Here is a 12,079-nt window from a genome sequence, read left to right as displayed (position 1 = left end):
ATGACAGAGCCAGAAGCTGATTATTGACCAGCACCTTAACCCTGCCAACCCCCCCTTTTTATTTACCTCTTCCTGCAACCGGGTTCAGGGCCATGGATCTCAGTGGGGAGGGCCCTGTGGTTTTGGGGGGAGGGGGACACCAAAGCACTCACCGAGAAGCCGGGCTGGATGCTGACAGGCGACAGGGGGGCACTGGAGAGCACGGCACACCGTCTCCCCCTGGTGGCAGGTGCAGGCTCTGCACGGATCGCCTGCTGGCGCCCACTCGGTGCCATCTTCAAATTCCAGGCCCTCGAAAACACACACTGGCGGTCGCCAGGCGAGGGAGCGGTTGAGTCAAACTGGGTTTCATCCTGGCCAAGCTGTAAAGCACAGACCTGGATTCCCTTCCCACCACCTTGCTCCCCGTGTTTTAACGTTTGGGAATGGACACCGGGGACTGTATTCACACGAGATGCCATACGGGTCATCCTCGACTTACAACCAACGTTGGTTTAGCAACTGTTCAAGTTTGCAACGGCGCTGAAAAAATGGGACTTGGAACAGTCACTAAATGAATGATTGTTAAGTCGCGGACTATCTGTATTATTTTTACAAATAAGTCAAGGCGGAGAACACAACCAACATGTGTTACTCCTCCTGTTTTCCCTACAACATTTTACCGTGTTGAATAGCAACAGCCTCGTACGAAATGCCAGGCTACAGTTTCCTCAATCAACCTCAGCCAGTTGCATAAGCCACGAATCCCGGTTTATGATGCAGAATGGTGGCTACCTGACAGACGCTAAGCCCAAATGAAAACCGCTTCGAGGTCACTATCGAATTAATCTTAACCTAGAATCAAAAGCACAGGTGATCCTCGACGTAGGACCATAACTGAACCCAAAGTTTCCATCACTAAGCGAGACGTTCATTAAGTAAACTTTGCCCCCTTTTATGACCTTTCTCGCCAGAGTCATTAAGCGAATCGCTGCTTTTGTTAAGCGAGTAACATGGTCGTTAAGTGAATCCGGCTTCCCCCACTGACTTTGCTTATTGGAAGATCGCAAAAGGGGATCACGTGACCCCCGGGGGACACTGCGACCATCATAAATGTGAGCCGGTTGCCAAGCATCTGAATTTTTATCACGTGACCGTGGGAATGTGGCAAAGGTCGTAAATGTGAAAAACGGTCGTAAGTCATGTTTTTCAGTGCCATTGTAACTTCGAACAGTCAAGGCCTACTTAGAATACGAAAGGAATTAAGGAGGCCTTTGGGGTTCACTAGCCCATTCCAGGTGTTCTGCAACAAGCCCTGGAGATGGCTCAGACAAGTGAGCCAGGTTGCATGCTGTAGGACATCACAGCCCAATCTGAGCCAGTGGAGCCCAGGTGAGGAAATGAATAGCAAAGTGATCAAGGAGCCCGTTCCCTATTCCCAGATCCTCTCCAACAGTCACCTGTGCACACCGGGCAGCAGCGTTTGGGGTCCTGGAGGGGATGGGAACATGGCGTTGGGGGGCAGGATTCCTCCTGGCACCGGACATGCCCATCCTGAGCGAAGAAAAGAAAGAGACGTGAATTCAGGAAGTTTAAGAGGGGTGGACTTCCACTCCCAGAATTCCCCAGCCAGCCAAGAGTCTTGCAATTATTCACGAGCTGGCTGGGGGATTCTGGGAGTGGAAGTCCACCCCTCTTAAACGTGCCAAACATTATATTAAAGATTCTTGCAATTCTTCACCACCTGGCTGGGGGATTCTGGGAGTCGAAATCCATACTTCCTGAGTAGTAAATAAAGAAGGGGAGGGGTCAACTTATTCTCCAAAGCCCCCCCCCCTGAAAGGCCGGACAAGAAGCAACGGATGGAAACTAATCAAGGAGAGAAGCAACCGGGAAACTAAGGAGGAATTTCGTGGCATTGAGGACAATTATAACCAGTGGAACAGCTTGCCACCAGAAGTTGTGGATGATCCATCTCTGGAGAAATTGGCTAACCATTTGTCTGAAATGGTCTATAGGGTCTCCTGCCTGAGCAGGGGGTTGGACTAGAAGACCACGAGGTCCCTTATTATTCTCTCGTGTTATTCTGGCCCCCGGTCTCACGATTCGGCCCCCTGCCCAGTTGACCAGTTCTCCCATCACAGGCTACTCACCGAGCACTGGCACTGCAGGCAGGGGCCTCCCTCGGCAGGCGAGAACGTCTCTCTGTCCTGGTACAACCGTCCTTCAAATTCACAGACTTGCAGAGAAGATTCCAGAAGGGAAAAGAGAAACGTAGAAGTTGAGTGTCAAACTTTTTTTTTCTCCTTGGCTTAACTCTGGAGTAATTTTAGGACACCTCCTACCTCTCCCCCGGGGCCATTTCTACACCTGCGACGGGCAGACAGGTGAGAGGTGTCCCCCGGAAAGAAACCTACATAGAAATAGTCCTCAGGTAATGACTTCAGTCGAGTCTGCCCATCGCACCCGTCAGTTGTGATGGTCGTAAAGCAAGTCATCATGTGGCTGATCCAATTTTAAGACCTTTATTTGTGATAGTGTGTTAAATGGACCGGTTTTTGTTTTGTTTTTTTGCTAGGGGGAGTTTTGGCCCAAAACCAGAACTGAATGTCAGTTTCGGTGTGTGTGTGTGTGTGTGTGTGTGTGTGTGTGTGTGTGTGTGTGTGTGTGAGAGAGAAACCTGCCATAAATTGTGGCCATAAGAATGTAAATCGGGGGTGGTTGCTGAGCCTCCTGTGGGAGATGAAAATATAGCCCCCTCCTCATATAACAAGATGTAAATCACAATAGTGATCTACAGCTTTAACTTGATCTTTATATTGTTTCACAATACGGACATATTATTTGCAATCTGCTGAGCTTTGTGCAAGATGAAATTGCAAAGTAAGCCGTTCTACGTATATTTGGAGTATTGTAACCATGGGAAAAGAGGAAAGTAGCTGATGGACATGGGTTCCAATGTACATGGGTATACATGGAAAGTTATAAAATGCGATCACGTTGACGGTGGGGTGGAGGTGGGGAATCTGCCTATTGGCACGTTGAATCCAGGTGATAAGTAGCCCAAGGAGTTTTGTCGTCACTTTGAACGGTCACTAACTGAAGGATGATTTAGCTCTCCGATACGTGTGGCCCTCGACTTGAAGTAGTTCATTTAATGACCAAAGTTTCAACGGCACTGAAAAAAGGGACTTATGACCATTTTTCACACTTACGACCGTTGCAGCATCCCCCAGGGCAGGGATAGGCAACCTTGGCTCTTTTATGACTCGTGGACTTCAACTCCCAGAATTCCTCAGCCAGCATGGGGGAACTATGGCCCCCTCATGACTCATGGACTTCAACTCCCAGAATTCCTGAGCCAGCATGAGGGAACGATGGCCCCCTCATGACTTGTGGACTTCAACTCCCAGAATTCCTGAGCCAGCATGAGGGAATTATGGCCCCCTCATGACTTGTGGACTTCAACTCCCAGAATTCCTGAGCCAGCCTGGCTCAGCTTGGCAACCTCTCCCTTTCCCCTCAGCATGGCTGGCTCAGGAATCTGGGAGTTGAAGTCCACCAGTCATAAAAGAGCCAAGGTTGCCTACTCCTGCCCCAGGGTCATGTGATCAAAGTTCAGGCGCTTGGCAACTGACTCGTATTTATGACGGTCGCAGCGTCCTGGAATCACGCAATCCCCTTTTGTGACCTCCTGACAAGCAAAGTCAAGGGGGGGAAAGCCAGATTCACTTAACAACCGTGTTACTAATCAGCTCCTATTTATGACGGTTGCAGTTCCCCGGGATCATGTGACCCACTTTTGCGACCTTCGGACAAGCAACTTAACAACCATGGGACCGACTTAAAAATCGCAGCGATTTACGTAACAGCCGTGGCCGGGAAGGTTGTAAAATGGGGTGAAAACTTGACGAACGACTGTCTTGCTTAGCAACAAAAATCTTGGGCTCCATTGTGGTCGTAACTGGAGGACTAGTGGAGAAGCTCTTTCGGTCTGATAAGGTACAGTGTGCCCATTAATGTCCGCACGGCCCCTTCTATTTCTCTGTAGTTTTTACATTCTCGCAACGTCTTCTGAGTAAGATAAAATCAGATCGAGTTTTGCTTTTCCCTTCAGAACGCTGGCTAAGATAGACTATTCCTGACGTGGTGGCTTTATTTTCCACAGCCGACGTTGAGATATTCAGGCCGAATACATTTGGGGAAAAGTTTAAACTTCCCGCGGAAAAAACTGTTGCCCGTCGTGTGGCTCAGCCACTCTCGCTCTGCAGGGAAGCCGGTCACTAAGTGGAGATCCCGGGGGGGGGATGGGAAACCTGGCATGGGGGGGGGACAATGAGAGAGGGAGCAACTTACCGTCGCAGGTGGGGCAACACTGCTCTGGGTGCTTGCCTGGATGGCTGCAGAGGGCAGGTGGGCAGCTCACCTGCCTGCAGGAGACCTCGCCAGCCTGTGGGGGCAAGCAGATCACTGGAGGTGTCTGTGCCCCCCAGGACAGACCCAGCCCCCCCCCCCCAGCCAGCAGACTCACCCCACACCGGCAGTGTTTGCAGCGGTCTTGGGACTGCACGGCATCACCACTGCGGTACTCGCGTCCTTCCCAAAGGCAACCTGCAGGGGGCGACACACGGACTGCAAATGTCTGCCCTGGAAGGTTGGCCCGGCTCCTTTGGAAACCACCAGCAGGGGGCAGCAGAGCTCAGTTGGCCAATTTGGCCCCACTGGGAGGGAGGCCTCCCGCTGCTAGGGGACGATGGGGTTTGTAGTGCTCTGCTTTCCCTCTCGGTGGTGGAGATGAGAAGAGACGATAAGGGAATTTGCTGGACCAGCTCCAGAATATTCTGGAGCTGGTCCAGCAAATATCCAGAGAGAAGCAACCTAGAACTAAGGAGGCATTTCCTGACAGGGAGGACAATTAACCAGTGGAACTGCTTGCCTCCAGAAGCTGTTGGACTAGAAGACCTCCAAGGTCCCTTCAGACTCATTCTGTTATCCTGTAACTTAATCAACCCTCCCCCCCAAGGATGAGGCACATGGTTGAGGGAGTCAAGATGGCAGTGGTTCAAAGTCCTGAATCCTTTCAAAGGGCACCCTAAATTTATAATAATAATAATGTTGGAAGGGAGCTTCGAGGTCGTCTAGTCCAACCCCCTGCTCAGGCAGGAAACCCTATACGATTTCTGACAAATGGCTGTCCATTTTCTTCTTTAAAACTTCCAGTGTTGGAGCATTCACCACTTTTGGAGGCAGGTTGTTCCACTGGTTAATTGTCCTCACTGTCAAGAAGTTTCTCCTTAATTCCAGGTTGCTTCCCTCCTTGATTAGTTTCCATCCGTTGCTTCTTGTCCTGCCTTCAGGGGCTTTGGAGAACAGCTTGACTCCCTCTTCTTTGGGGCAGCCCCTGAGATACTGGAAGACTGCTATCCTATCACCCCTTGTCCTTCTCTTCGTTAAACTAGACATACCCAATTCCAGCAACCGTTCCTTGTATGCTTTAGCTTCCCAATCCCCTAATCATCTTTGTTGCTCTTCTCTGTACTCTTTCTAGAGTCTCAGCATCTTTTTTACATCGTGGTGACCTACACCACACTTGTAAAAAAAAAGATTTAAGGCTTCCATTGCATAAATATGACACCATCTTGACTTTTGGTTTATCTGTGATGCTTGCCCAATGAAGTCATCGTGGTTTGTCTGGGATGCCCAGACCCCCTTTCTGCCCAATGATGTCATTATCGTTTATCTGGGAAGCTTAGCTCTCCTTTCTGCTCAGTGACACCATCATGGTTTGTCTAGGATGCTTAGACCCCTTTCTGCCCGATGATGGTTTGTCTGGGACGCCAAGCCCACCTTTTCTGCCCAGCAACATCATTGTGGTTTGTCTGGGACACCTTGTGCCTCCCCTTTCAGTCCAGAGCGCCCCCCCCTCACACCAAGACTCACCGTCACAGACGGGGCAGCAGGTGCCGGGGCGAGGGCGGGCAGGGTGGCGGCACAGACTGGCACACTGCCTCCGTTGGCAGATGGCATTGCCCTCCTGCAGCAGAGAGGGGAGGAGGAAGAAGGGGGTCCTTTGAGAGGTGTAAAAGGGTTTTTGGGAGGGGGATTCCTGCTAGAAGTTCGGCTTCCCCCCTGCCCCAGATTTAAAGAGGCCAATGGCGCTTCCTTGCGGGCACAATCGGCCGTACAGAAAAAAAAAACAGCCGTACAAAATTCCCCGGAAGGCGAGGCTGTCCTTGACTCCAGCGTGACTCAAGAGGACAGTCCCAAAAAGTCAGGACGGACCCTGCAGTGGGGCGACGGAAACTCCGCCTGTTTTACATTTAGTGACCGTAATTGGGACCTGTAACTTGGTCGTTAAGTGAAAACGTCACTAAGCGGACCCCCCCTGGTCTGACGTCAGCCTTCCTTGGCTGTGCAGACCCGAGAAAGCGGCAAACGAGATAGGAGTGATTGCAAGGTGATTTTTTTTTCTCACCCCGGTCGTAACTGCGAATGGCTGCTAAACAAGGCAGTCGCTAAACGAGGACGATTTGTACGCCACCGTCTTAGATTTCTTTTTTTGACCCTCATCTGTGGACTTTCCCTGATTTTCCCCCTCTGCGCCTGTGGTTTTTATGGCGTGGTTTAGCGTCTTTCATATTTCCTGGCGTCTCTCGCCCTGATGCCCGACCGGCTTTTAGCGCTGGCTGGTCAGCCCGACTCGGCAGTGGGTCAAGCGTGACGCTAGGAATTCCAGGGACTTCACGGCCTGAAAGTCACGGGTGGACAGCTGGGCATGCCGGGCTCACCTGACATTTGCACCTCAGGCAGGGGTCCGTGGGGGGCGTCCACTCTTCCCCGTGTTCGTGTCTCGCGGTTCCGTTCACACAACCTGCATCATGGAGGACAGAGGGAATACTGGATGTGAGAAGCCCACGCAGAGGTGGAAACATGGATTCAGGGCAGACAGCCCTCCACAAGAAAACAGCCCCGTTGGGAGAGCACTGAAGACCCCTCCTCAATTCATTCCTGAGCTAGTGGGGGTTCCTTTGTAATGTAGCAATATACCAGCCTGGATCTTATCTACGGGCCTCTATGGAAACCCACAACGTCCAGTTGCAGAAGAGAAGAACCACCCCACCCCACAGACACATCCAGGGACCACCCCAAAAGCAGATTCTCCCCCAGAAGAAGCTTCTAGCGGCAGCAATGGAGGAGAATTCTCCAAAGCACCAGAAGGCAGGACAAGAAGCAACGGATGGAAACTAACCAAGGAGAGAAGCAAGCTGGAACTAAGGAGGAATTTCCTGACAGTGAGAACAATTAACCAGCGGAACAACCCGCCTCCAGAAGTTGTGGGTGCTCCAACACTGGAAGTTTTTAAGAAGAGACTGGACAGCCATTTGTCTGAGATGGTCTAGGGTTTCCTGCCTGAGCAGGGGGTTGGACTAGATGACCTCCAAGGTCCCTTCAAGCTCTATTCTGATTGATTGATTGACTTACAACAGTTCATTTAGTGATTGTACGAAGTTACGGCAGCACTGTAAAAAGTGATTTATGACCACTGCTCACACTTACGACCGTTGCAGCATCCCCATGGTCACATGATCAACATTTGGACCCTTGGCAATTGACTCATTGATTCTTTGAATCAATAATTGCCGTGATAAATGAATAAATGATTGAAAATGAATGAATAAATAATCAGTGATTGACCAGTGAAATGAACTGATCAATCAACTGACCCAATGAATCAATGAGAACCAGTGATTGACATGATAATGAATGAATGAATGGACTCAATAAATCATTACTCTACTCTACTCTACTCTACTCTACTCTACTCTACTCTACTCTACTCTATTCTATTCTATTCTATTCCATTCCATTCTATTTTCTATTCCATTCCATTCTATATTCTATTCTATTCTATTCTATTCCATTCCATTCCATTCCATTCTATACTATTTTATTCTATTCTATTCTATTCTATTCTATTCTACTACTTCATTCCATTATTCTATTCTATTCTATTCTATTCTATTCTATTCTATTCCATTCCATTCCATTCCATTCCATTCTATTCTATTCTATTCTATTCTATTCTATTCTATTCTATTCTATTCTATTCTATTCTACTACTTCATTACATTATTCTATTCTATTCTATTCTATTCCATTCCATTCCATTCCATTCCATTCCATTCCATTCTATTCTATTCTATTCTATTCTATTCTACTACTTCATTCCATTATTCTATTCTATTCTATTCTATTCTATTCTATTCTATTCTATTCTATTCTATTCCATTCCATTCCATTCCATTCCATTCCATTCTATTCTATTCTATTCTACTACTTCATTCCATTATTCTATTCTATTCTATTCTATTCTATTCTATTCTATTCTATTCTATTCTATTCCATTCCATTCCATTCCATTCCATTCCATTCCATTCCATTCTATTCTATTCCATTCCATTCCATTCCATTCCATTCCATTCCATTCTATTCTATTCTATTCTATTCTACTACTTCATTCCATTATTCTATTCTATTCTATTCTATTCTATTCTATTCTATTCTATTCTATTCTATTCTATTCTATTCCATTCCATTCCATTCTATTCTATTCTATTCTATTCTACTTCATTCCATTATTCTATTCTATTCTATTCTATTCTATTCTATTCTATTCTATTCTATTCTATTCTATTCCATTCCATTCCATTCCATATTTTCTATTCTATTCCATTCCATTCCATTCTCTGTTCCGTTCCATTCCATTCTATTCTATTCTATTCTATTCTATTCTATTCTATTCTATTCTATTCTATTCTATTCTATTCTATTCTATTCTATTCTATTCTATTCTTCTTTGCAAGAGCTAAAATGGAAAAAGGGCCACCATCCCATGCCCAGCACATTCCTGGCCGATTCCCCAAAAGGCACCAAGACTGGCATGGTGAGTCTCAAACCCCAGGCACTTCCTCACCCTGGCAGTGCATCCGGTCAGGCTGCAGCTGGCACTCGACCTTGCCCTGCGCACACACGCAGGAGGTGCAGGGGTCTCGGTCCCAGGAAGCCCCCTCCTCGTAGTGCTGCCCATCTGCAGAGCAGGTCACCCGCCGGCACTCGCATCCTTCAAGGAACTTCAGCCGGCTCCGCAGGTCGGAATTCTGTCGGGAAAGGGTGGCAGAATCAGAATTGTGTGTCAGCACGCCCGAAGTGTTAATTATGTATTTAGAGCAGTGGTTCTCAACCTTTTTAATGCCGTGATCCCCAACTGGTCGTAAGTCGAGGACTACTCAACCGGTCGTAAGTCGAGGACTAGTCAACTGGTGCAGCACCGTTTGCAGAATGGGACTTTTGGCGGGCTCAGCAGGGCAGAGACAGCCTGGACAATTCCTATTGGCTTTTGAAAGCCAATAGAATTGGACTCTATTCAAGAGAGTCTATTCTATTGGCTTTCAAAAGCCAATAGAATAAAAGGGAGTAGCACAGCTAAGGAAAAGGGAGAAAAAATGGCGGACTGCGTTGTTTGGCGACCCCCGTGAAATGGTCGTTCGACCCCAAATGGGGTCCCGACCCACAGGTTGAGAACCACTGATTTAGAGTAACAATATGGAAGATAGTAACTGACATAGTAAAGCTTTATACAGGATTTGGACTTATTTAGATGAAATGTTACTGATTAAAAAAAAAAAACAAGGAATGTTATTAATAAACGAATATTGATTGTGCTAATGGGGAAAAAAAAGATATGGAGAGACAGTTGAAGTGTTAATTATGTATTTATGTTACCAGTATGGAATGTAGCAATTGAAATAGTAAAGCTTAATAGAGGATTTGGATTTATTTAGATGAAATCTTATTGATGAATGTTTTGATTGACTTAGTTGTACTGAAATATATTAACTTGAATATAATATACTACTAGAGGGAATAGAGAGGGGTGCATTTTTTTAAAAAATGATTTAATATGATCTTTACGAGTATGATTTTTGTATTTGGACAATTGATTGCCCTGCCACCACAGTGATTCTTAAGCACTGGTTTGTAAAATGAAAAAACTAATATAACTTTAAAAAAAAAAAAAAAAAAAAAGAATTGTGTGTCAGCACACCATCGGGCCGTTCCCTCCTGAACTAAGCATCAAGGCGGGAAACCTAAATTGCACGGAATCCAGGGCCCCTTTTGAAGAAGCTTTTCTTGGCCAAAATAAGTCCTCTTCTGCCTTGTTGGGTCTAGAGCAGGGGTAGGCAACCTTGGCTCTTTTATGACTGGTGGACTTCAACTCCCAGAATTCCTGAGCCGACATGGCGCAGCTTGGAAACCTCTCCCTTTCCCCTCAGCATGGCTGGCTCAGGAATTCTGGGAGTTGAGGTCCACAAGTCATAAAAGAGCCAAGGTTGCCTAACCCTGGTCTAGGGGGATGGATTGCCCATCTGCCTTCTGGTTTTCACGTCAGCCCGCTCTGTCTCCAAGACAACCCTCAAAAGGAATCGACTCAACATTTCTGGTACAGTCCTCACCTGCTCCTTCACCATATCCAGCATGGTTCCCAGTCCCTCCACCTGCTCCTCCAGCCTCTGGATCCGGTCTTCCAGGCTGGCCACACCAGACCTCGCGGATCCCAGGGGTGGCAATTCTGCTTGGCTGGGCTCTTGTTGGTAGTGGTGGGTTTCTGACAGGGCCGACGGCTCAAAGGGTGCCAAGGAATCCAGTTCCAGAGAAGGTTCCTCTGGGTGATCAAGATATTGGTTCTCAGACAGACCGTAGGGCAGAGAGAACAGGTCCAGCTCTGTGGGTCAGCAACACAAGACGTCAGGACGACCTGGGACGGGCGAGGAAGAACTTCCGGGGGTCTCCGACCCTCCTTTCCTGGGCCCATAAATGGGGGGGGGGGTTATTGGGACACCTCCTCCTTTCAGCAGACCCAGGCCAATGAAGGTCAAGCATCGTCTGAAGATATGCAGTGTGTAATGTACCGGTAGCCTGCAACTTACAACCACAGCTAAGCCCAAAATCTCCATTGCTAAGTGAGACAGTTTTAATTTTACCCCATTTTACGACCTTTCTGGTCACAGTTGCTAAGTGAATCACTGCAATACAGTTAGGAGCACGTTGTTAAGTGAATCTGGTTTCCCCGTGGACTTTGCTTGTCAAAAAGTTGCCTGTGATCCCAGGACACTGCGACCATTACTCAGCTGGCTTTCATGTGTAAGTGGAACTAGAACTCACCGTCTCCTGGTGATTGGCCCAAAGTTACTCAGCTGGCCTTCATCTCTAAGTGGAGCTAGAACTCACCATCTCCTGGTGATTGGCCCAAAGGTACTCAGCTGGCTTTCATGTCTAAGTGGAACTAGAACTCACTGTCTCCTGGTGATTGGCCCAAAGGTATCAGCTGGCTTTCATGTCTAAGTGGAACTAGAACTCACCGTCTCCTGGTGATTGGCCCAAAGTTACTCAGCTGGCTTTCATGTCTAAGTGGAACTAGAACTCACCCCCTCCTGGTGATTGGCCCAAAGGTACTCAGCTGGCTTTCATGTGTAAATGGAACTAGAACTCACTGTCTCCTGGTGATTGGCCCAAAGGTACTCAGCTGGCCTTCATCTCTAAGTGGAACTAGAACTCACTGTCTCCTGGTGATTGGCCCAAAGTTACTCAGCTGGCTTTCATGTCTAAGTGGAACTAGAACTCACCGTCTCCTGGTGATTGGCCCAAAGGTACTCAGCTGGCTTTCATGTCTAAGTGGAACTAGAACTCACCGTCTCCTGGTGATTGGCCCAAAGGTACTCAGCTGGCTTTCATGTCTAAGTGGAACTAGAACTCACTGTCTCCTGGTGATTGGCCCAAAGGTACTCAGGTGGCTTTCATGTCTAAGTGGAACTAGAACTCACCGTCTCCTGGTGATTGGCCCAAAGTTACTCAGCTGGCCTTCATCTCTAAGTGGAACTAGAACTCACCCTCTCCTGGTGATAGGCCCAAAGTACTCAGCTGGCTTTCATGTCCAAGTGGAACTAGAACTCACCATCTCCTGGTGATTGGCCCAAAGGTACTCAGGTGGCTTTCATGTCTAAGTGGAACTAGAACTCACCGTCTCCTGGTGATTGGCCCA

The 12,079-nt window shown here is 47.7% G+C and overlaps 1 protein-coding gene across 2 annotated transcripts in view; it reads right to left on the bottom strand.

The window, feature by feature from the left end:
- LOC120319335 (kielin cysteine rich BMP regulator) overlaps positions 1–12,079 on the bottom strand; it is a 50,705-nt gene that overhangs the window by 28,134 nt on the left and 10,492 nt on the right. Inside the window, exons 4-12 of one of the 2 annotated variants that reach the window (XM_039368087.1) lie at positions 10,494–10,762; positions 8,954–9,137; positions 6,768–6,850; positions 5,920–6,013; positions 4,511–4,590; positions 4,336–4,429; positions 2,133–2,218; positions 1,440–1,533; positions 153–305 (exon numbers count right to left, since the gene is read on the bottom strand). In XM_039368087.1, the coding sequence (XP_039224021.1) occupies positions 153–305; positions 1,440–1,533; positions 2,133–2,218; positions 4,336–4,429; positions 4,511–4,590; positions 5,920–6,013; positions 6,768–6,850; positions 8,954–9,137; positions 10,494–10,762 (1,137 nt within the window). The remainder of the gene's footprint in view (positions 1–152; positions 306–1,439; positions 1,534–2,132; positions 2,219–4,335; positions 4,430–4,510; positions 4,591–5,919; positions 6,014–6,767; positions 6,851–8,953; positions 9,138–10,493; positions 10,763–12,079) is intronic. The other variant, XM_039368088.1, reaches the window with a different exon arrangement.

The sequence above is a fragment of the Crotalus tigris genome, unplaced genomic scaffold, assembly GCF_016545835.1.
Source record: "Crotalus tigris isolate CLP2741 ecotype Arizona unplaced genomic scaffold, ASM1654583v1 scf7180000020623.132173, whole genome shotgun sequence".
Classification (NCBI taxonomy): domain Eukaryota; kingdom Metazoa; phylum Chordata; class Lepidosauria; order Squamata; family Viperidae; genus Crotalus; species Crotalus tigris.
Note: the sequence above shows the minus strand (reverse complement) of the source record. Positions and strands in the feature narration are given on the sequence as shown.